This window comes from Talpa europaea (genome assembly GCF_964194135.1).
Source record: "Talpa europaea genome assembly, chromosome: 2".
Taxonomy (NCBI): domain Eukaryota; kingdom Metazoa; phylum Chordata; class Mammalia; order Eulipotyphla; family Talpidae; genus Talpa; species Talpa europaea.
Genome location: NC_140068.1, coordinates 95,918,277 through 95,944,485, shown reverse-complemented (window position 1 = coordinate 95,944,485; position 26,209 = coordinate 95,918,277). Strand labels below are relative to the sequence as shown.

Below are 26,209 nucleotides of genomic sequence, written 5' to 3'. Positions count from 1 at the left end.
TTTAGTCTTTTCTGAGGTCTAGCAACAATTCCACTTTTATCCACAGGAAAAAACAAATGCCAAATATTGTATTTTGACTAACCTGGCATCACTGATATCTGGTTGCTCTAGCAATGATGGCACTACTACTAAGGAAAACTGATCAAGGGATAGAGGTATCAAGTAGATCATCAGATGCATCAAGGAGCAAACATTACAGAGTCTGGCATTAAATGCTGACTCAAAAACTGGCCATTAGCATGAGCACAAAACTCAACAAGTCTGAGGCAGAAGGCTATCCTCCCCTCTCTGAGGAATCCCTTCTCATAGGGACAAGCAGCAAGGCTGGATTCATCCACGCTAATAAGGGTGTGAAAAGTCAAACCCAGAAAATAACTCCTGGCCAGACTGAAAGGCCAGTTCCCCAGGGTCTACCCAACTTGAGGAGAAATGAGTTTTCAAAGGTTGCATTTCTTGGGACAGCCCCATATCTGGTATGGGCCAGGAATATGTTCCTGCTAAATACAGACTTCAACCCCCACAGCGGTTGAGGTACTGCCTGTTTACCTCAACCTTCCCTAAGCTTTTCACTGAATTGCTTGTTTAGCTTTGAACCCTGGGACCTCTGTTATACTTGGCTAGAGGGCAGGCGAGCCCTGTTAAAGCGATGAAACACCATACCTGCCAGCTAAGACAGAGGTGCCTCCCTGTTCGCTGGTGTCTGGAAAGAGACCATGGCCTCAAGCCAGATGAATGATTACAATTGTTGGGCCAGGTCCTGAACTGTACTTCCATGATGGAATAACTACTGCAAGTCATAACTGGGCCAATTTTCTAAAATATTTCTAAAAGAGAACATTTATAGACATAAAAGATAAACTCAGTTTCATTCATCAAAATCTCCTGAAAGGACAATTTAAAATGCAATACTTGTGACTTCTGAGCCTGTTCTTAAAGGAAATCTCTCTCTGGTCTGCTTTTTTACAATAGTTTATAGTTGCTTGGGGAACAGCCAGTCATTCCCAGCCCACTGTGATTTGGTTATCATTGATATCATCTGATTTTTTTTTAGATTTCTTTATTTATTTATGCAAGCACTGGACACAATCAAAAGCGCAGGAGGGTGAGAGAATCCAACAGAGCAGGGAACAGAACAGGCAGACTGACGAAATACACTGCTGAGGGGAGCAGTGGGCGCGGCAGGAGAGGTCTGTTGCACCATGTGGGACCCTTGCCGGCAGCCGGGGATCAAACCGGAGTTGCAGAGGCTGTGGGTAGCTTCGCAGCCCAGCACTCAACCGCTACACCACCAGGGGAGGCCCCGATATCATCTGATATTTTAAAGTTCTTGCTAAAATTACACAGAAATAAAAGTAACTTTGCCCCCAAAAAATAGTGCTAAAAAATTGTTACTGAGAGAAAACATTAACTGATGTACTAGAAAACATGGAAACAGATTTTTTTAATATCTGTACTGTCAATAGTAAGTAGTATAGCACTATTGGGAGCCCAACACACAGTAAGATTCAAACATTAGTAAAATGAGTATGTGAACAGTTAAAATACTCTGTGAGGGTGGACCACTATTTTTTCAACCTTCTAGGGAAAAAAAGAAGACTGAAATTCCTAAAGAAACAAAGGAATTTCTGGATTACTCTTTTCCTATATGATAGCTTCTGGTTTAGGTAAACCACCACAAAATAAAAGCTTTCATGATCCTGGATTTTGCATTTATTTGTGACTTAAGTAAATAAAAAGGTTCACAAAGGTTACTAAAAAGACGGAAGCATCTGCTTGTGTGGCTGCTGAAAAACGTGCTGTCCCGGTGCTCGCTGACACCCTTTCCATCCGCATTCCCTGGCCAGTCCCATCAGCTCTACCTCCATGGCGGAGCACGCTTATGGTAGAGCAAGGCCACGTCAGCATGAGGGGAATTTCAACATTGCTACTAACACACCACTTTCATGTGACCATCCTCAAAATTTCCAACATGTACTTGATGCACTGGCTGAGGATGAGGCAAAGAAAAGGAAAGAAACCTATTTTTATGCACAAGGGCTGATCATCAAGGAGGGTCAGCTCATAACCTTCTGGTTGTGCTAAAACTGTACTTAAAAGCTTGACTCAGTTATAAGCATGCTGAACTGGTTTTTTTGAAGTCTGCTAAAAATATTTTTTATGCTTACCTGTTTAACAGTTTTTCTGCTCTTAACTTCTACAGTCCCGCTGGAAGGACAATCCCCTATCCATCCACCCATCCAGTCCTCCATCATGTGTTCCCACTTCCTCCTCCATCACCCAACTGTCCATCCATCCTCCACACATCCTCCATCTTCCCTTCTTTCTTCCCGTCATTCTTCCTCTCATCCATCCACAGCTCCCCGTGGTCAAAGCCAACTCCGGGAGTCTTCACTAACTCCTCAACAAATCAAGAAAATCACCACCAAGAATAAAGCTCTACCAAAATTGTGAATGAAAACACATTACTTAAAGTTCTACAAGAAGATGGATGATACTAGCTGAGTCTGACTTTCCCTCTCAGTGAAGACATCAGAAAAGTCAATTTGCTATTTAGAATTCTCGCCTCAAAGATCTCCTGTAACAAACAGCAAGTGTGCTAGAATCCAGGTAAGACTGCTGGTGGACAACGCTCACTCATGACCATCTCCTAGGGCAGAGAAGACTCCTAAAAATAAAGAAAGAATGACTAAGCATCTCACTGGGGAAGAGAAAAGAAGTAAATTCAAGTTCCTAGGCATGTTACCCCTGGCGCTGCACTGTGGGAATCCAGCTGAACATTTAGGGTAAGGCTGCTGGTGCCATTTCTTCTCAGAATTTCCACTGAAGCTCCGTAACCTTTCCATCTCACACCACTGTCTTCCCCCATTTCTCTCACAATTCACAACCTCACCCCCTTCTCCCTCCCAAAATGTTTGACTGACTGAGGAGAATAAATTGTGTCTCTGTGGTCCCATTCAGTCATACTTGGTTTCATCCTGCCATTCCCCTGCTCAAAAGCTTTGCTGGCACTCTGTTTCTGCTCATATTAAAGGTGAGCTCTCTTTTGCTTGACTCTCAAAGGTCTTCCTCCAAAATTTGCCCCACCCTCTTTAAGCATGCCTCACTCACCACAGTCAGGCTGGCCAGAGGCCCATGAATACACCCTACCTGTGGTTGCCTCCCGGCCTTCCTGCATGTGGTTTCTCTTCCCTGGTTACTCCAAACCTCATTGTTTTCTCCTTTATCCAAACTCCTATGATCACTTTGAAGTTCACTGGAACACAGTATACTTCATCTTCACTGGCTCTGTTCCTTTCTATGTCCTAGTCCATCTATGCAATCAGAGAGCAAAATCTTTGGTGATAAGGGTTAGCAAAAGGCTGAGCAAGCACCTAGGAGGCCTCACTTACTGACTAAATAATATTGAAGTGATCCGTGCAAAGCAGTTTCAACTGACTCTTGAAACTGGCCTAGTGAAGTCACAGCAAAAATCTAAAAACCCAAGCCTTTGCAAGGTGAGCATCCACAACTTTGGAAAGTGTCTCAAAGTTAAGCTTGAAGAAACCCATGTTTTCCCAACAGCTCTTGATCTTACATTGTGCACCTGTCACCACTGGAATACAGTTCCAGCAGACTCAATGAGAGCAAAGCGTTTGAAACCTGAGCATATATATCAGGAGACAAATTCTCATAATTTTGAATTACACTTATGTGTTTGAACCTGTAATTTCACTAGTCTAACTTGAGAACTTTCATCAGAAATTGAAATGCTAACTTCAGAATACAGGAAAGTATACATCCATACAACCCAAATACAATAAGCTGGCTATGTGAGAACATGCTCCGTGTTTCACTACAAGACTGCCTAGCACAGGACCAGTCTAAAACAATGCTTAGTGCCCCAAAGCAAACAAAATGGAGCTCAACAGCTTTGAAGTTGTTGCGGTACAAATAGGAGAGTTCGTGGGGATACTTTTTATTCTCAGATAGTAATGTTACAAATAACAAAAGACATTTTCTAAGGCTCACAATGTTTGCTTAATTTATTTTTAAAATGCATGCATGACCCATGCCAATGCAAACACAGCAAAGTAAGGCGGACTTTACTGGCTCCGCTGGGTTTTCAAAAGAGAGTCCTCACATTATCAAGTCAGTCCTTCAGGTACAGAAAATGCTAATCTGCCAGGGAATTATGCAGGTTCCTCAGCTGTTCTGCACTGCTTCCTCCTTGGTCACAGATTTTTTGTTTTAAAAAATGACTTATTTATTTATGCATACAAGAGCTATGGTGTAGGCCAGAGGTGCAGAGAGGTGAGAGGATTCACCAGAGATGAGTGGCAAGCAGAATAGGCAGATCTATTGAAATACACTGCTGAGGAGAGCAGTGTGAGAGATAGGAGAGGTCTGCTGTGCCATGTGGGTTAGCTCTGTGGCCAGGGATCAAACTCGTGCTGCAGTGGCTGCCAAAGCTTCATGGTACTGAGACTTAACCCCTTGCCCCACCAGGGAGGCCCATGGCCACAAATTTTTTAATTAGCTCTTGAAGGTGAACAGGAGGTCTCTACAATCTGACATGAAATGTATGAACTACTTTCAGAGAACAGTCAACAAACTTTGCTTCTGCCAGCAAACCTCATCACAGTGTGGTCCAGAACATTACACTCAAACTGGGTCCCTGAGTTCTAATCTATGGTCCACCTCCAGGTTGCTGTGTGAACGTGAGCAAGTCACGTAAATGTGAGCAAGTCACATAACTTCCTCACTATTTTGTTAAATACAAGTATAGGTACAAAAGTGACAAGAGTGCTGTTTCTTTGAAAAACAGAAAATAATGTGTCATGACTTTTCCAACAACCCAATACTTTTAGTTATTACAGTCAGGATTGGGGAGGTACTTCTGACATCCAGCAGGCAAAGACTGTTAGACATCTTATAAAGCACAAGATACTCCCCCCACCCTCCCCAAAAGACTTATCTGGCCTTAATGTCAACAGTCTTAGTCAGGTGGCTGAGAAACCTTGCTCTACACATCAGTGTATACAGTCTCACAGCATTGTCCATATCACACAACTCCCAACTGTCTATCTCCACCCAGATGTCTCTCCTAAATTCTACATTCAACCTGGATGTACAACGGTCTACTGGACATCTCTCACTTGGATGCTTACAAAAGTCTCCAATGTGCCTAGAAACAGAACTCCTGATATCTCCCCACCTCTACTATAGCCTTTCCCTCTCTATTAATGGTATTTTAAGCCTTCTAGTTGCTCAGGCCAAAAACCTTGGTGTTATCCTTTATTTTCTTTTACATCCTCTTCCAAACTTCACTCCCACCACTCTTGCCCAGATCACCTCCTTTCTTCTGTTACTGCACCGACGTCTCCATTGGTGCCCGACTTCTATCCTTGCCTTTTATTTGTCACATGAGAGCCTGTAATCCTTTAACATGAAGTCAGACTCACACCTCTCTCTGCTCAAGATCCTTTAATGATTCTCTGTGTCACTCAGAGCAAAAGTCAAAGCTCTACAGGGACCACAACACTCTCCACAATCTGGTTTCCTCTCACTCTCCCTCTACTTTCCTCCTTCCTCATTCTGTTCCTTAAAATAAACTAGGCAAACTTCCATAGTAGCTTGTGGAGAGCAGAGAAGTCACATAATTATTTGATCAATAATTAGCGTGATGCTCATCTGAACCATAGATGTACACTATAGAAAACATGCTTGCCCTAGGCCACAGCTGTTAGCTCAGTTGATAAAAAAGTGTACCTGAACATTATTTGTAATTGGAAAGCAATGTAGTACACCAGGCATGAGAGTCAAAGAGCTGCTTTTGTTCACAACCTAGCTGCATGACCTAGAGGCAAGTCAGGGAACCTGGGTAACTCAAGTCCCAGCAACTGTAAAAGCAGAAGTGGTATGCTGAGTGGACTAAACGAAGTAATGCACATCAATGTCTCTGGGGAACAAATACTGCAGGCTGGAGGGCAGGGAGGCAACTGGACTTTGGTAATAAACTTTGTAGAAATATTTGACTCCTTTAACTAGGTATATTGATGACTTATGATAGAAATTAAAATTTAAAAGTCCTCAGCATAGTGCCTTGCTGTAAGTGCTCAATAAATATAAGTTTTATAGCTTTTATTACTCCATTTTCACTAGCTTCTACCTTGGGAGTAGCATGCTTTTGCTTCCTGTCCCCTGCTGGATGAGAACCTGAATTCAATAAAATATCAAGGGACTTGGGCCTCCCCGGTGGTGCAGTGGTTGAGCACAGGGTTGCGAAACTGCCCGCAGCCTCTGCAGCGCAGGTTCCATCCCCGGCTGCTCCCCGGCCACCAGAGGAGATCCCACATGGCGCGCAGACCTCTCCTGCCGCCTGCTGCTCCCCTCAGCAGTGTACTTCGGTCCTTCTGCCTGCTCTGCTCCCCGCTCTGGCTCTGGTGAATTCTCTCACCCTCCCGCGCTTCTGACTGTACCCAGTGCTTGTATGTATGTATAAATAAATAAACAAACAAACAAACAAATAAATCTTTAAAAAAAAAAAAATCAAGGGACTTAAGCTTTCCTTCCAGCCTCTCTTTGAATCCCCTTAAATCTTTCGTGGAAAGGGTCTACACCTGAAAATAAAGACTCAGGTTTCAGGGCAGCAGAGAGGGTTACAAGGCCCTCTATTGCCTCATACAACCATAACTCCAGCTAAGGACACCACCACTGCCTTCTGGTCAAATCCAGTGCCCTCTGAAGTGGGCAAATGTGAGGCCCAATTCCACTAACTCCCTTCCAACCTATCCCTTATTATTATGTTAAACTGACTGGCTACTTCAAAATGGTTAACAGATCCTAAGTCATTGTGCCCTCAGGCCCACAGGGCAAAAAGATTTGCCTTTTCCAAATCTCTAGCAGCAACCTTTTCGAAACCAGCTCCTAAATAGAAGAAAAACAACTCTTTTATGATTTAGTCAACACAGACAGCAGGTTAGAAGAGAACTGACTTGTGATACAATAAAAGCAGAATGATTCTTGCTAACTCCAGATCCAAAAGGTATTCAAGGGTAGCCATCAGAGAGAGAGAGGAAGAGGAGCAGGTGGGGATGTGGGCAGGCAGGGCAGATGGCACTTGGCAGTGGCTGATGCTAGAGGAGTGCGATGAACCTCCCCACAAAGATAATAACAAGCTGCTTCTTCTGAACCAGCGCCTGGCGGAAGTAATAATAGTGGCTCAGACTGTAATTCAGTTTAAGGGAGGACTATATGACATATACCAGCTCCAAACATTTTTTTGTTTAAAGAACAAACACAAAATAAGAGCTATAGTTCAAGCAACAAAATAAATGTATTTGTTTTTTCAGCTCTCCCAGGGTAAATTATCACTCTTTTGGAGAAAGGACGCAAAGCGCTTGGCTGTACTGAAGAACGCTGCTTAGATTTCGCCAGCCATATTCTCATTCCCAGCTGTCCTGAATCAGATGATTTAACAGGTCCTACTTCTCTGTAAGTCCTTCCAGAAAACACTTCAAGGCTAAAACAATTACTGACATTTTAATTTTAACAGCACTTACTTTCTCCTTCCACACCTCTGTAAACTGTTTTTCACTAATCTCACACTGTCCAAACAAGTGCTATCCTGACCTCCAGAGATGAGTCGGAGAGCTAGATTTCATGGCAAAACTAGCCTTGAGTCAACAGAGTGAGCATCTCTCCTACTGTGACTGTTCTCAGAGGCTCTTGAGCTAATCACACAAAAGGGGCTCATTAAAACAGCATGTAACCTTCACCAATACGTGATCTGATGGTTCACCTGGGACACAGCGGCATAACTGAACTGCCAATGAAGCCAATTTCTAACAAAATCAAGGAATCAGATTTATGAATTTTTGTAGCAGGTCGGCATAAGACTGACTGGCTCCCTCTGATGGTTCTCACCCAGGGTGGTGTCAGGTCTCGTGGGCTGTATGATGTGGCTGGAGCAGGCCTTCCAATCCAGAGCTTTCTCTGGGCATAGAGCACTGGGTCCAGAGAACTGATGGTATTCATGGACAGCTGGGGAGGGTTCCAGGGATGTCCCGTTCCTGGCACTGACAGATGTGCCATTATGTTGACATATCCACTTAGCCTAATAGGGCAGGTGCACGAAGCAATCTTTTCATTTCATCCTACCAACCATAGCAAGTTAAACTGTAACTATGAAGACAGCAGGAAACTATGTGCCTACTAAAACTGTGACATGGTCTTCTAAGAGCATCATGTTCTTTCGCAGCCTTGATGGCAGGCAGAGGATTTCTTTAGAGCAAATCAAATCTACTGCCAACTCAGTGATCCCTGACACAAGGACATCAGGCACTCCTCCTACCTACCCAATAAAGATGGCATCTGGGCTGAAGTGAAAACACTTGCCCCAACTCTAAAGCCCCAGGGGTGTCCTTCATCCTTTCCATTCATTCATAAAGGAAAGGGTGTTACTTATTTAAAATGCTCTGAGGTTATTATAAAAGTAGTTTTAATTTTATCAAGCAGGAAAAGAAGTTATTAAAAACTCAATAGGGAACTTGTTAGAAAGAAGATGTCACTGACAATCCTCAGTTTATACAGTCATTTATCTTAATATTTGATGCTACTGGTCATCAACTCAGTTAATGCTCTCCACTCGCAACACAGCGCCTCTAGTCCAATAGGAGGACCTAAAGAAAGCCTGGGTTCTGCTACTAAGAAATGTCTCTCAGTAACATGGTACCTGGATTTGAACTCCAGCTCTGTTTTTCACTGGCTGTGAAATGATATACGTGAAGTAGTTATATATATCTTCTTTAAGATACATGTTCAAGTACAGTCCCAATTCTTTTCAAAGTCATTTGGAATTATTTCATCCTCTGCTCCTCAAAGGAACACACTGCAACCAACCGAATCCACTGCCCACTGCCCACCACCCACATCTCTTGACTTGTCCCGTACTCATTCTACCCTCAGCACTTAAACTGTACTCATATCACGCTCCTTCCTGTCTTTAAAATTGGGCCCATTCTTTGAAAAGCCTTTTCTGTCAACTGCCTTCTCTCTCTCTCAACTCCCCAGTCATTATACACAAGTTATGCACTTCATGTTTTCTAACATGGGTATATTTAATATTTACTGATGACTGTCTACACTCTAACCCTATTCCTAAGGAACCCTAAAAGGTAGAGCTGACTCAACCTTAGCCAGAAATGCTCTCAGAGATCTTGCTGAATGGAAGCACTCACATAAGTGCTTTCTGAATAAGATTCTGCTTAGAGAAAAAAAGAGAGGCTCCAACTTCTCTTTGGGATCCTCAGTTCCACATCTCACTGCATTATAGTCAACAGTTTCCTTAGATATCATCTCCAAAGAAACCTTTTCTCTGTGGTTCTTGTGATGCTACTTCTAAATGATCCTACAGTTCATGAAAAATATTTAGTAACACACCATGAGTTCATCCACTTAAAAAATACTTTACTAGCCTCACCATAAGCCAGTCTTTAAAACAAGCAACCAACCAACCAACCCACCCACCCCGTCATGGTATCATTCTGACACCCTCCCCCACCACCCCCGGTCAGGCCATCAGTCCTTAACGTTCTAAAGGAGCAGAAAACAGCTAACAGGCTTACAATTTTAGGAAGATGAGTGCAGTGTTCTGGCCAGGAACACCAGCCCTCTCCTAAGACTCCTAAGTGATGGATGTACCAACTGGCTCAGCAGGATGGAGGGGCTTCCACTGGAGAAAGCACTAGAGCAACTGGCTTTGTCTTCTCTAACTCTCATCATCCCATTAAGCTCAACTGCTCCAAGTTCCCATTTTAATAGGTAGCTCAGTCTAGGACCTGGCTCACTTACCCTCCCCTCCCCCCCAGCAGTCATACTCTGGAGGTTTAAATTTAATGAAGAAAAATCTGGAGCAGTAGAAACCTGTATGAAACTTTTATTAGACTGTTAAGATGTGAAGTTTTTCCTCAAATACGGGCAACTTACTACCTTGCCAATTTACTGCTCTTACATTCTGTTCACCTGAATAGGTTCAGAGAGTCTCTAAAGTGACCAAGCAGTAATCAAACTTGTTACAATACTACTGCATGTACGCCCTCTCACTAGTGACTATGTGGAGAAAAACGATTCACATCACCAGGATTCTTAATCTACCTCTTGATCTAGACCACATATAAGCACTGATCAGAAAAAAAGCATTCTTACATCAAAGCAACTTATATCCCTCAAATAAGTATGAACTTTATTTTTAAACTTTTGAGGGGAAAAGCCAACACAAAGCAAGGACACAACCATCAGGTACATGATTGTTTGGGGGAATGCTGGGCTAATACACATTATTAATGCATGGGAATGCTCACAGGTCCCTGCCACATGAACCACCTTACAACAGTGAGCTCTCAGCATCAGGACTATATTCAGACAACCAACACCAACCACACAGAGCCATCAGCACCTTAGCAGAGTTAGAAAGATGCTGTTTAGTTAGCCAGCACAGAGAGAAACAGATCAAGAGATCAAGCACCTAGTAAGAGTGTCTCAGAACAATCAGAATATTTAAAATCATGCTTATCTAAACAAACAATTCTCTCACTTATTCCCTACCTGAGAAAAGTCAAAATATCACTTGGGCCACTGTGGGTTGCAGGTGAGTAGTAAGTTGGGCCACAACAGACGGAAAAGACATCCACAAGAAAACATGCACACAAGCTAAATAAAGTGAAAGCCCATGAACACTGAGCTTGTCTTTTTTCTCAGAAAAACAAACAAAAAACCCCACCCAAAACAAAACAAAAGTAGAAACAAATTCCAAAGGTGTATTGCTGTTGCTCTAAGCTTAGTATACATTTACCCTGGAAGCATGGCTGGTGATATTTTGACTTTAAATATTAACGGTAAAGAATATTTTGTTCTTTCAACACCCAAACCAGAGCAGAGAGACAGTAGTAAATTATAAATGTGGATGAAGTAATATCCACAGGACACAAAGATTGGGGGAGGGGGGAGGGGAGAAGGGGTAGGTTTTTGTGTTGTTGCTGTTGGCAGGAAAGCTAAGCAGTTTTAAAGAACATTCTAGGCTTCTAGGTTTGCCATAAGGGGTATCACAAATCCCAAGGCCCACCACCTACCCCTTCTCCTCTTCTCCGAGGGCACCTACCTTACTGTAAGTCACTACTGATAAGTTGTTTGCGTGACTGCTGGGGGACAGATTTACAGAGTTCTGTGAGAGTCTATTCTCATCTTGCTCGGTTTGGTCAGGAGCAGGAGCCCATGTATTTTTGCTGATCGAGTCGAACTCGGAACCCCCAGGGTCTTTTAAGTTGTTTTCATCTGATTGTCGGTTCTTTTGGGGAGAGGCAAACGGGTTGAAGTTTCCTTCTACCTTGCGATGTGGCTGTGTGTTGAACTCCGTTTCAAAGGATGACAGCTGCTGCGTAACTCCTAAAAGTCCACCCACCTCCACACTGAGAATCACCCAGATGACATCTGAAACAAAAAAGGCAATGCAAGTCAGTGTCAGGCACACCCTCAAGGCCTAAGGCAGTCACCACCCAGAACTCCAAACACACTACCCAACCATAAGTAGAAATGTTCATCTAAATACTAGTTTTAATAGGTTGTGACAAAGTAATCTAGTACACATTTGAAATGCATGCAGGTCTCTATTTCTTGTAATGTTAGTTCAAACTAGTACACATTTAGTTAAACGTCTGTGGTGAGATCCATAAAACTATTAGTAAAAAGGTCACAAGTCAATGCTGATGTAGTTAATATATGAAGATGCACGGCCACAGTTGGAAATCATTACTTCAGAAAATGATTAGCAACAGAAACCTAAAGGTTATTTTCCCAAAATTATAAGCTCTTTTTGGTTTTTGTTTTATTTTACACGTATGTTATTTATTTAACTCCAAAAACTCAGAGCAGGCATAATTCGTATGACAAAAAAAAATATTAGTAATTACTAGACTTGCAACTTATCAGCCACCCCTCACCCTTTTTTTGGCAATTTAGAGTGACTATATATTGTGCAGCCTAACAAACTAGGAGTAAAAAAGGGGGTGATTAATAATCACACCAGGACACAGGTATAAGCCAGCACTAACCCTGACCAGTTAGGACAGATGTCATCCTGGCTATTTTCATGATCTATATGATCAAAAGCTACCAAAGATTTAGTACACTTCAGACTTTTAAAAATGATCCAATATGACACCAATGAAAAGTTGTTACCTTTCTGTCATACAGGGAAACCCTATTATCTACAATAAACCATAACAGACTTGTTTTGAAAGATGCAGAAGAGGTCTTTTGGTCATAATTCAGTTCTTTATTTCCTCAACTGCTAAAGCTACGAATTCAAATAGAACAAGAAAGTGGTGATTTCCTTTGAGGATTAGCACCTCAATTCAGAGAGCAATGGCTTCTTCCTACCGGAAAGTTTTCAAAAGTTAAACAGCAGAAAAAAAGGCCTAGAAGCTCTTGAGTTTTGACCCTGCTGAAAACAAATAATAGCTGAAAGGCTGACTGGAAAAATGTCACCAGTCAGCTGCATGGAAATATAGATACTAGCAATATATAAATCTATACCAAACAGACTAAAAAGGATAGTGAAAAAAGATGCGGAAAACCATCTTGGGCTTTTCAAGTTGGGTTGGGAGTCTAAGGCTTACAGAGTCATACAGCCATAAATACTCAGTTTAAGTTCAGTGGTTTGGGAGATGTTAAGATTCACAGTTATGAGCTAGAACTCTAGTAAGTGGAGATACAGTGACATCTGCTGTTCACTTCTGAAATCAGCAATTCTTTTCACCTCTTGAGGAGAGGAAGTTAAAGCTACTTAGCAACACTAGCGTGACTCACAGGAATTGGCATCCTTTCCAGACACCCTTATCGTTAAAGCAAATGTGAATCCTCAAGTAAACTAGTATCATAAAAGTTCAGCCTATTCATTTAATGTGTAAGCCAAGATACGCAACATTCAGCTTCACTTAGAAATCTGGGACCATATCAGAAACAGTGGTCAGAAGACTTTCATTCAAGACTCTAAGTCAAATCTAGTAAACCAATATGATATGGGCCTTAAAGAACAATTCAGTGGCTGGCAGCCTGAGGGAGGCTTATTCCATGCCCTCCCACCCTAGCTTTCCAACCAAGGGCAACATTACTTCACTGTTTTCCCAATACTGCTTCTTGTACTTGTAGCAACCTGTTTTCCATTGTTCTTTTTTAAGTAAATGATATATTTAGGATATTCAGCTACAGGACATATGCTTCATTCTCTTAGCTCAGGAAGCTTAATGCTTATGAGAAAGGACAGTCTTTTGAAGACTACTGTCAACATAAAAGAATAATACATCCTCCCAGTCCCCAGCTTTCAGAACTAAAGCTTCTTTAACATAATTCACTGGATTTATCATACTTTAGTTACCATACTCTCTTTACCTTGGCTAATTTTCTGTATTGTTCATAAATCTTACACAGTAGCTATAAAAGGAAGATCATTTAAGAAGCCACTGATTCAAAAACACCAATAATAACCACTCCAGTTCTGTTCCTCCAAAGGTATCACCATGATGGGTCACTATGAACAAAGTATCCTTTGATACAATCTGAGCTATCTAAATACTACCCACTAGACCACATATTCCAAAATGTATTACTCTTGTGCACTGTGTGTGTGCGTGCGCACACATGCACATTGCACATGTGTGTTTAATAAAACAGAAAAGGCTGAAGGGCCTGCTAAGTTTGTTTCACAAAGATTGATCATTTGCAATTGTTGCCAGAATGTCTTGATTACATAGATCTGAACTGCAAGCCAGATATCTTACTATCTGTGATAAAATCATAGCTGTAAGGAATCTTTGGGGTCATGCCATGGAACCCTGCTTCACTTTCTAGGTAAATGTTCTGAGGTGGGGAGGAAGTAATGGGCCCAAAGTCAGACTTTCAAAGCTGACCTAGATGACAACTGAGAACTCTCAACTCATAAACTCTCAACTCTAAACTCATGTGTGCTTCTCCCCACTAGGATCATTGGAACATAAGTACCAGGGAACTAAAGCTTAGTTAAGTAGATCTTATTTCCTAGGCAATAAACATGATCTTTGGCACCCTAAGAATGGGCGAATAAGATGGCCTACAAAAAAGTAGCTAGGAAACTAGAACCAAGGGCCAAGCTCATAAAGTCAAGACTTAGTAAGCAACTGGAAAAATTTATTAGACTGTCTGGCTTTCAGGTGATCTTCTTTTAGAAGCTCTTGAGCCAGAACTTTCAAGCTAGAAGATACTATAAATATTTCATTCAACTATTTCCCTTTACATATGACAAAGCCTTTAATAAGGATAAACTTCCTTTTGCACAAGAGTATAATTACTAAAGAGAGAATGTAGCCGTGGTTTTATTTATATGTAGACTATCATGAAACAGAGTATAAGAAAATATTTTACTTGAGCCCAAGTACATAATTGTAATGAATCATGATGACATACCAAGAGATCTCAGGTTACTGTATGGATATTAAAACATGCATATACCTAAAAGCTAGTATTACAGGTCAAATCACAAGATAATAAACACAACAAGCACCCATGATTTGTCCATTAAAACAGAACTGTTAAAAATCACCACAATATTCCAAGTGGTAAAATTTTTCTTGTGGGTTATAATACATGGACAGCACAGGCAAAGGTATAGAGGGGTTGAACAAATAAATAAATGGACAGTGAATGGTGGGAACAAGGTCTCACTGCCAAAGGATATTTCAGGTAAGCAAGAAAGGCAGGCAATCTAGAATGAACCCTGAGCTAAGATTAAAGTCAAAGACATCAATAGAAACTCATGTTTATGTTAATACATGTAGATGAAGTAACGTATACAAGGGTTAGTATGCACACGATATTACCCAGTACTGTCTGCAGAGAGAGCCTAGAAGTAAAGACATTCCAGTAGAAATGAACATACCCAATGTCCAGTGGTTCCTAACATCCTTCAATAAAATGAGTAAGGGCTCCTAGGATTAATGGCTGATTCTCAGGCTAAGGGATGGAAAATATGAGAGGCAACATCTTCTAGTGGCAGAAAGCAATGAGGTACTAAAAAACAAAAGGACAAGGGCACAGGGATATAGGAGCCACCAGAAAGAGTTCCCTCTGGCCAAAGCTAGAATAATTTGGGAAACAAAAACAAGAATATTGGGCTATAACTCAAAGTACAAAATAAATACACATGAGTCCACAGTAATATAAATAAATGGTTAAATACACAGTAAAGAAGAATCAAATTGCCTTACAGAAAAATTCCCAATAATATATGTAGATACTTTCCCTTCCCAAGGGGTGGGGCTTAATTCTATATCCCCCAAGCGATCATGAAGGTTGATTAGAATTAGTGATTTACTTCAGTAGCCTTTCTACATACAAACAACATATCTGAAGAACAAATCAAGAAAACCATCTCATTCACAACTGTACCAAAAAAATTAAATACCTGGGATATATCTCACAAAGGAAGTGAAAAGCCTACACAAAGAAAACTATAAAACATTGATAAAAGAAATAGAAGATCCAAAGAAATGGAAAGACATTCCCTGCTCATGGATGGGCAGAATTAACATTATCAGAATGACTACTCTACCAAATGCAATTTGCAGATTCAATGCAATTCCAAAAAAACCTCAATGGCATTCTTAAAAGAAATACAACAAATATTGATGAAATTCATATGGAACTACAAAAAACCTGAAATAGCCAAAGTGCTGACTAGAAAAAGGAAAAATGGAGGTACTACACTCCCAGACTTCAAACTGTACTACAAAGTCACAATAATTAAAACAGGATGGTACTGGAATAAAAACAGACACACAGACCAATGGAACCAAACTAAAATCCCAGACATAAAGCCATACATATATGGACAACTAATATGTATGGACATATATGGACAGCTAATCTATAACAAAGGAGCAAAGAATATGCACTGGAACAAGGATGGTCTCATAAATAAATGGTGCTGGGAAGACTGTACTGCTACTTGCAAAAGAATGAAACTTAACTACTAACCTCACACCATACACAAAGATCAACTCAAAAATGGATAAAAGACCTGAATGTAAGGTTTGAAACCATACAATATATAGAAGAAAACATAGGCAAAACACTCCATGACATACATCTCAGAAACTTCTTTAAAGACTCATCCCCCAAAACAAAGAAAATAAAGGAAAAGATATACAGTTGGGACTACATCAAACTAAAAAGCTTCTGTACAACAAGAGACAATAACCAAGATGAAGAGATACCTCACAGATTGGGAGAAAATATTTGTGCTCCTCTGGGCCTCTCTGGTGGTGCAAAGGGTTAATAAGCACAGCACTGCGAAGCTATCTGCAGCCACTGCAGCACGAATTCAATCCCCGGCCAGCCAGGGAGCTACCCACATGGTGCAGCAGACCTCTCCTGTCTCTCCCGCTGCTCCCCTCAGCGGTGTATTTCAGTAGATCCACCTGTTCTGTGGGGACTCTGATGAATCCTCTCACCCCCGCACCTCTGGTCTATACCCCAGTTCTTGTATGCATAAATAAATAAATCTTTAAAAAAAAATTTGCACTCCACAAAACTGATAAGGGGCTGATATCAAGGATCTACACAATCAAGAGCTTACACAACTCAACAAAAACAAAAGAATCCAGTCAAAGGGCATCCCCTTGGTGGTGCAGTGGTTGAGCGCTGGGCTGTGAGGCTGCCCGCAGCCTCTGCAGCCTATTCGTTCCCAGGTCGCTGGTGAGGGTCCCACAAAAAAAAAAAAAAAAAGAAAGAATCCGGTCAAAAAGTGGGCAGCAAGCATTCTTAAACCAATAAGCACATTGAAAAAACTAACTGGTGAGGATGTGGAGAAAAAGAAACCCTTCTACATTGCTTTTGGAAATGCAAACCGGTCCAACCACTATGGAAAGCTGTGTGAGGGACTCCCAAATTACTAAAAATGGATCTACCATATCACCCAGCAATTCCACTCCTAAGTATCTACCCAAAGGATACAAAAATCATAATTCAAAAGGAAACGTAATCCTATGTTCACTGTAGTACTATTTACAATAGCTAAGATATGGAAACAATCTAAATGTCCAAAAACAGATGAATGGCTCAAGAAAATATGGAATATAAACACAATGGAATATTACTCAGCAATCAAAAAAGATAAACTTATGCCATTTACAGCAACATGGATGGAGCTGGAAGGGATTCTGCTCAATGAAGTAATTCAGAAGAAAAAAGAAAAATTGGATGGTTTCACTTATATGCAGAACACAGGAAAACCATACAAGGGATCAGAAAAGAATAAAAAAGACAAAACTAGCAGACAAACTATTTATTGGATGGAGACATTCAGCAGGAGAGGGGAAGGGCCAGGGGTCAAAAACGGGAGGGAAGTACCGGTGACTTGGTGCTGGGAATTTCATAAGGGCAACATCTGAGAGGATAAATCAAACGCTGAACAAAAATGAACAATGATGTCAAAATATATAAATATAAATTTAAAAAAGAAAATTTTAAAAATAAAAATCACTGAGTTGAAAAAAAATAGTTTTAATTTACTTTCAAAGGACAGAATAGGAAAAGAAACAAAATCATTTTACACTGGAGAAATTCACAAACTACTTAATTAAGTGATGTAAACACCAGATGCCCCTGACAGTGCCCTTCACCTTGGTAGTATTCTTCTCCAAGCGCTTAACATCGGCCTAATCATGAAGAAATATGAGTCATCCTCATATTGGAGGACATTATAGAGGATACTTTCTAGTATTCCTCAAAACTATCAGGGACCGTTGGAAAACTAAGAAAAGGCCATAGACCCAAGGTGACTGGAAGACATGACAGCTAAGTGTAATATGGGATACTAGATTGGATACTGGAAATGAGGCCTTAGTGGAAAAACTGATGAAATCCAAGTAAAATCTGCAGGTTAGTTAACAGTAATATACAAATGTTGATATCTTCATTCTAACAGGAGTACCAAGATAAGATCCTAACAATGGGGGAAACTGAGTACAGAGAAACTCTGTATCATCTTTGAAACTTCACTGTAAATCTAATTTGTTCCCAAGTAGTCTACTAAAGAAATTAGTGTAATGTTAGAAAATCATTTTCAGGCATTAAGAGGTGAAGTTGCAACAGAGCCAACGTGAACTACACTCTCTGTAGTTACAAAGGGGAGTGCTTTGATTCATTAGGGGACAGGGAGGAGGAGACCACTGCATACTTCAAATACTCAAAGGCCCCCAAAGGACCACCTTATCAAGTGGGTATATGAATCACAACTATCTGTAGGGAGATCTCTCTGTTTCAGAGCAACCCCTTCTCAGGAAAGCAGTAAGGATCAGTTAATAGTCTTCAAACAGAGGAACAGAAACACCTGCACAAATAAACCATCATCTTGTTGTGGATGCTGGCCATGAGGCTGCCTGACTGATTGCAGAGAATCTGGCCTGCATAAGATGCAAACACAAGTCACTGCAAGCAAGCAATAAACTGCTGCATCAACAATTTCCACTAGTTTGGGTTTCCCATGGGGAAAGGCTATGGAACTTGGGAAAGCACCAATTTAAAAAATTCTGTTAACAAGGACACCTCCAAGTGGTTCGAACTATAACTGGGACTGAATTCTGGAGGATTGTCATCTCTAGAGCAATCCCCTTGGGTTCATCTCCAAGAGCTGTGAAGCAAGAATGCACCGGTAGACACTGCCTGGCTTTAGCTGGCTGGAGGATGTGGGTTCAAATTCTTCCTGAAGCTCAACTCATCTTCAAAGCACCACAGAAACCTCACGTTTCCCCCTGAGGATTAAGAAAACAGCTGGGTCTGCAGGCTCCATGTTCATATTTCATCTCTGCAGGAAAGCTGGGGATATGTACTGACTAGTTTCAGTGAAAGAGGCTTGAAAGGAGAGCTTAACCACTGAGAGATCAGTGGACTGAAATGTGTCCCGACGGTAAGAAGTGCAAAGGCATTATTATAAGTCTTATATAAGTAAGACTTACTATAAGTGAGTCTTAAGATCTTTGTGTCTCTCCTGGAACTACGAGCACAGCAATGAGCATGTACCACTGTGGAAGAAGACACTTCTAAACTACCCCTGTACTAGCCTGCTTAATCTCAACTTCCAGTCCACATTTTCACATTATTTACTCAACACAGAGGTCTTGCTCCCATGACACATGACCAAGTATCCATCTCAGCGCACCATCTACCTTAGCATCTAAAGGGTAAGTGGGGACAACCAAAGTCCAGTTCATCAGTTCCTTAGAAGGCAACTCCTGATTCCTGGGCGTAGGCTCCCGTTAAACGTGATCTTGAATGAGGCAGAAGGAATAACCCTACTTTAGCTCTGCTTCCCTACCCATCCTCACTCCCCACTCCATCTTGCCACAAATGTGCATCAGAAAATAAAAATAAATAAATAAATAAATGAAAATAAAAAATAAATAAAATGAAAATAAAATAAAATAAATAAATAAAATGCAAATGCCCCTAAAGGAACATATTAAGCTGCTTTGACCTCATCACCAGGTCAACCAATAAGTTCACACAGGTAAGGAAAGAGAAATCCAAAAGTGAGCACTAGAAGTCTGGATGAGAAGAGACAGTGAAGGATCCCTGGAGCCCAAAATAGAGAGGGGTTCAGAAAGAAAAGTTGAAATGGCAACCACAAAGAAACAATTACTACAATTTTTCCAATCATGCCCTGTTTAAAAATTATGACCTTTACCTTAAGGTGCTGGGGGGGGGGGGCAGGGGAGATTCAGAGCACAACAATAATAAGGATCCCCACACTTCCCACATCTAGTACATTGGTGCCATAGAATAAAAGAACAAATGAAATGAAAGACGAAAAGTAGCTCAGAATGAAAAAGAAAAAAACCAACTCCATTACTAACTGGGTTGAGAGAACAGACACATAAAAAAAGGTGCAACAGGAACGTTATTTCTCCCAAGGTCATGCAGCAGCTGTAAAATGCTTCAATGACCACCTCTGAATTGCCACTGCTTTCTTACCAGTGTTACCCCCAAAATCATTCTATTATAGCCATCTCTTACCCAGGAGATTCAAAGTTAAATTGTCCTGGCCTCACCTCTTTACAGCATCAAGCTCTAATTAATCCTCTTCTAATCCTGCCTCGGAAATAGCAGTCAATCCAAAATTGATCCCCACATCTTTAGAACCTCCTCGGAATCCTTCATCAGAACCTAAAGCTTATAAATGCCACTTCCCTCCTTCCTCTCATTGCACAGTTTTCCACAATTCCTCTGAAGTGCCTTCCCTTACCGCATTATGTCAATAAATGATTTTGTCAGGTTTGTTACAAGTGATCTTTAAACCCAGATGCCTTCCTCTCTTCCTCCTCCCAGCAGACTCCAGCCCTTCCTATTAATCTTCCCATTTTGCAGGACTGCCCTCCCCTGAAGTGAGCCCAGCTGGCCCACCCATCAGCTGATACCATTAAGGAAGAGTGCATTCATTCAATGATAAAAGGGTCAGAAAAGGAGACAAAAGCATCCATGAGACTAAAGGAAAACCAGGAGGCTCTGATGCTCCAGAGGTTAACCTGATGACAAAAGCACTTGTGGAAAGGGAATCATCAGTTGGGTTGAGTGTTGCTTATGTATCAAGTTTTTAGGGAGCAAAGCACTGGATGCAGTACCATGCAGATCTCTGGTGACTTTACAAAGAGCAGATTCAGTAAGAGTGGTAGGAACAGAAGCCTGAATGGAAATAATTCATGAGATGAGGAAGTCAGGAGATAATCACTGACACAGAATTTGCCAAAGAATTTTCTGCTGAAGGAGAGCAGAGAAATGGGGAAGAAGCTGGGGGAAGAAAATTAATAGCATCGTATTATATGTAAGAACAAAAGATTTGAAGCAACTGAAACATCCAATAAGGGACTATCTGGAAAAATGGTGACATATCTACCAAAGGGACTACGCTAGTCATAAAAAGGAATGAGGACTTCTATAGTGATCTCTAGAATATATTAAGTAAAAAAAAAAAAAAAAAAAAAAAAACAGATGCAGATGAATAGCTACAGTTATGACATTTCTGTAGAAGGAGCAAATACATACACATTTGCTAGTTAGCATTTACAAAACAAAAATATAATACTGAATGGGTAATTTGTAGCGGCAGGATGGCTCAGGGCAGGATCTCTATGTATGATTCAAGCAGACAGGGTAAATAAAGGAGTCCTGGAGCCCTGAGTGGCTTTTTCAGGCTTTTATTGAGTTTATCAGGTACACGGCAGGCAGGGGTCCCGGGGGTCCAGGAGGCTCTCCGGCATTCTCTCGTGGCCTTTGCTTCTCTGCTCCTTTCACTCTGCTGTTTCTCTGGCATCCCTGTGACGCCGCCCTTATAAGCCCAGTCTCTCAGCCCAGGTGTACCTACGTATGCCCACACCCCTCTCCAGGTGCCCGCCATCAGGCATGCATTCAGGACCGCAGGAATCCATCATCAAACCTAATGGCAGGAGGGCAGAAAAGCCTGATACTTTTTTACCTTACCCTACAGTAATCCATAAACAAAGAAATAAAAATGGATACCTATAAGGGGAAGGGATGACCTAGCCTAACTGAAGGGAACAGGGATGGAAGGGAGACTTCCCTAAATTGTCATTTCTAAATTTTAACTTAAGAAACAGAAATGTTTTACACACGGGGAAAAAACAGAAAAGAAAAAGAAAAAAACTAGGTGAAAGGGAGATAAAGTAATAGAAACAAGTCAATTTTCTAAGATGACGTATGGTAAATGAAATGGTCAGGCTTTTAATGCTATTAGCCTCTGTGTCCTTGAATGCAGGAGGCGCCTGGGAGCGTGGGCACGGCAGTGGACACCGCAGTATGGAGTGAGCACACCTGAGCCTAGGGTGTGAGGATATAAGGGCAGCATCATTCAGACAAAACCGCTACAGCAGAACGGCTATGAGAGAATGAGTGACACAGAGCGGCAGGACCACGAGACCAAGCCAGAGAGCCCAAAGAGAAAAGTGTACGATGTACATGTTCACCATTCATGGGGAGCTAAGGTCTCCCAGCCTCGTATCCTCCCCCAGGTCCCCACCAGCCTGCGAGCTTGCCCCACAACAGTTGGTGTAGAAAGAGCATTAAATCCTGAAAAAGCCACTGAGGGCTCCCTTATCCGTCTGCCCGAATCAAAAGAGAACCTAAGCTGTGCCTGCTTCCACTACAGATGGTAATTGGCACAGGGCAGGTATGTGCCCCACAACAGCATTAAAAATTGTTTACTGGGAGCTGGGGATGGGTAAAATGGGTGAAGGGGATCAAAGGGGGATCAATTTCCAGTTGTAAAATAGTCATAGGGAAGTAATATACAACATGTTGACTACAGTTAATACTACTAGATTGCGTTTTTGAAAGTTGCTAAGATCTTAAAAATTCTAAAAGGAAAAAATTGTAACTATGTATAGTGACATGTTAGCTATACTTATTGCCATTCCTTTGAAATACAAATATCAAATCATATTGTACACCTGTACTTTTTTTTACTTATATTTAGGTGTACTAATATTTATGTCAATTAAAAAAAAAAGTAGCACTGCCAGCTTTTCTCTTGGAAAGTATTTCAAGTTAGGGCTCTCCTTGAGGCTTGTGAAAAACAAGATAGCATTATTAAATGTCAGCCCATCAAAAATTCTCTGTCTTGCTCTTTGGAAGTTAGAGTGAATGGTAAGAGCACTGTTTGATGATCAGCTATATCTAACTATAGTGGGAGGATTTTAACAATGACAATTAACAAAAAAGCAGAAAAGCAGAAAGGGCCTTCCTGAACCAAGTTAACTAATGTTGCTGTAGGGTACATGAAAGTGATCAGGGTTGTTCTGCCCTCCTGCCATTGGCCTCAATGATGAACACCTGTGGTCTTACATGCATGCCTGATGGCGGCACCTAGAGTGTGGTGTGCACGTGCTTGAGTGGGAGTACCTGAGACTGAAGACTGAGCCTATAAGGATGGCAGAAGACCATGTGGCAGAGAGCAGCAGAGACCAGCGGGGAGATCACAAGAGAATACCAAAGAGCCCAGAAAGAGTGAAGATTCACCGGGGTTAGGAGGCCTCCCAGTTTCCTGGTCCCTGGCTTGCTGGCCGGCCAGCCGGCCGGCCGGCCTGCCTGCCCTGCACCTGGTTACCTCACTACAAATGGTATAGAAAGATCATCAAAAGCCTGAAAAAGCCACTGAGGGCTCCAGGACTCTCCTTTACCAGTCTACCTGGATCCATAGAGAAACTGCCCTGTGCCTTCCTGCTCTATAGTTGCTAATTTAAAAATAAATTGCTTTGATAAGGTTGACAGATTCCTGAGCCCCTAACCTCAATGAACTAAATAAAAGACTCAATACATAAAGTCTAAGAGCTTATAATATCTATAAAAACGAACCTCTAATTTCACTCATTAGTTTCAGAGAAAGCAACTAGAGCACCAAATCCTTTTGAAAAATTGGCAATTAAAGATAAAGAATTAAGCATTTAATCTAGTCTTATTTATAAAACTGAATTACAAGACACTAAGTCATTACTGATGAAGAAAAGTTTTTTCCCTCCAGAACTACTCCAGCTATATGTGGGAGAAACTGACATTTTATAACCCGCTTTGTAAGTCACTTAGATTTAGGCAACTATGTAGTCACTGGTCAAAAGGCTGGTTTTCAGGAAGATCTTTACCATGAAAGGAACAGGCTTTTCATCACTTAAACTATGATTCTGAGCATTGTATCATTTTGAGTAGTGAAAACAATTTTGAAAAAGAACAAAATTGGAAGTGTGACACTTCCTAATTTCAAAACATATTACAAAATAATCAAAATAATGTAGTACTGACAGTTAAGACAGACATAAACTGACTAGAGAGCCCAAAAATAAACTCTCACATATATGGTCAAATGATTTTCCACAAGAGTGCCATGACCATTCAAAGGGGAAGGGACAGTCTTCAGCAAATGGTGTTGGGAAAACTGGATAGCCACATGCAAAAGGAGAAAGTTGAACCCCTACCTTAACTATATTTAAAAAACTAAAAATGAATCAAAAACATAAACATAGAGCTAAAACTTTAAAACTCCTAGAGGAAAACATGGAAGAAAAGCTTCATGACACTGGATTTGTAAATGATTTTCTTGGCTATATACCAAAAGCAGAAAAAAAGAGAAAAAAATAAACTGGACTATGTCACAATTAAAATTCTGTAAATCAAAGGGCACAACCAACAGAGTAAAAAGCCCAACCACAGAATGAAGAGACATTTGCAGATCATGTATCTAATGAGAAATTAATATTCAGAATATACAAAGAACTACAAAAAACCCCAAATACTCTATTTAAACATGGATGTGATATTGTGGTTAATAATAAATACATATTTGGCCATTCAGATGATGAAAATATATTTCTCAGGCCTATTTAGTATTCATCTACAGTTCTTGACTGACAGATTGGAACTTCCAAGATGTAAAGAATGACAGAGGTGTCTTTTGCTATGTTAATGAAGGTAACTTTTAGGAAACACCAAAGGACAGGGGCTATTTGTCAAGAAATCAACACAAAGAAAGGGTGGGACTGGAAGAATGGTGGTTGTCAGGGGCTGGAAGGAAAAGGGAATGAGGAGGTATTATTTAATGGATACAGTTTCAACTCTGCAAGATAAAAACAATTCTGGAGCTACATGGTGGTAATGGTACTTGTGCATTGGAAGTCTCACCTTCCAGACCTCTGTAAGGGAAGAGCGCTAGAGCTGGCGTTAATCATGCCAATGAAGTCCTACAGAAGCTCTAAAGAAGGGGCTTTAAAGAGCCCCCCGGTTGGGGAACCAGACTGCTTCCATGTGTCACCTTTGCAGACCCCAAGCTCCATGAGGACAGAAGCTCCTTTGTTCCAGAACTTTGACCTATGTGACATTCTCTTCATCTAGCTGTTGATTCATCATATCCTTTAGTACCATTTGTATTACAGTGGGTATTAGTGAGTAAATGAATTTCCTGAGTTGTATGCTATTCTAGCAATTTAATCAAAAGTGAGGAGGTCATGAAAACCTTAGCCAGTCAGCCAGAAGCACAGGCAATGAATAACCTGAGCTTGCAACTGGCACCTGCAATCTGAAGAGGGGATCATGGGACCCTCCAATCTGTAGCTGGTTGGAGAGAAGTATAAGTACACACCTGGGGTTGCAGGGTATCTGAAGTGCAGTAGTATTGGGAGACTGAGCCCTTACCCTGTGGAATCTGATGCTATCTCAGGTAGTGTAAGAATTCACTTGAATTCTCAGAGACTCAGCTGGTATTAACAAATTGTTTGTTGTTGTGGGAAGCCTCCACACACCTGCTGAAACTGGGTCCAGAAACCCAAAGCAATAGCCAAGAGACTTGGAGAGACAACGTCAATGTTCAAGGAACATAAGGAAAGATGCTTAACATCGTTAGTCATTATAGAAATGCAAATCGAACCCATGAGATATCACTTCACTCTCACTGAGATGGCTACTATTAAAAAGCAGAAAATTAACAACTCTTGACAAGATGTGAAGAAACTGGAGACCTACCGTTCTCTTGGTGAGAGGGCAAAATAGTACAGCCACTACACAAAACAGTACAGCAGTTCCTCAAAAAATTAAAAATAGGATTACCATACAGTCCAGCAATTCCACTTCTAGGTATATATGCAAAATAACTAAAAACAGGATCTTGAAGAGACACTTGGTATGCCCATGTTCCTGTACCATTATTTGTAATTACCAAAAAGGTGGAAATAATCCAAGTATCCATTAATGGATGATGAATGGATTTAAAGTGTGGTGTACACACACACACACACACATATACACACACACGGGGAGGGGCAGTTGGGGAAAGATATGATTCAGTGTCAAAATGATAAGAAATTTTGATACATACATTACCACTACGATGAACCTTCAGGACCTTATGCTAAGCAAAATAAAAACAAGCTGGCTACAAAAGGACAAATGTTTTACTATACCATTTACATGAGGTATCTATAGTCAAATTTAGAGGCAGAAAGTAGAATGGTGGTTGTCAGGGGCTGGAGGGAAGAGGGAATGAGGAGTTATTATTTAATGGATACAGAGTTTCAACTCTGCAAGATAAAGACAATTCTGGAGCTAGATGGTGGTTGTGGTACTTATGAACGAGAATATGCTTAAT

General features: G+C 41.0%; 1 protein-coding gene across 4 annotated transcripts in view; it reads right to left on the bottom strand.

The window, feature by feature from the left end:
- Positions 1 to 26,209, bottom strand: part of ILRUN (inflammation and lipid regulator with UBA-like and NBR1-like domains) — a gene marked incomplete at both ends in the record, with an annotated part of 90,688 nt that overhangs the window by 4,649 nt on the left and 59,830 nt on the right. For 2 of the 4 annotated variants that reach the window (XM_084228357.1, XM_084228358.1), the window contains one exon: positions 11,138 to 11,466. The exons of 1 other annotated variant lie outside the window; for it this stretch is intronic. In XM_084228357.1, coding sequence (XP_084084483.1) covers positions 11,138 to 11,466 — 329 coding nt within the window. The remainder of the gene's footprint in view (positions 1 to 11,137; positions 11,467 to 26,209) is intronic. One more of the 4 variants, XM_084228360.1, reaches the window with a different exon arrangement.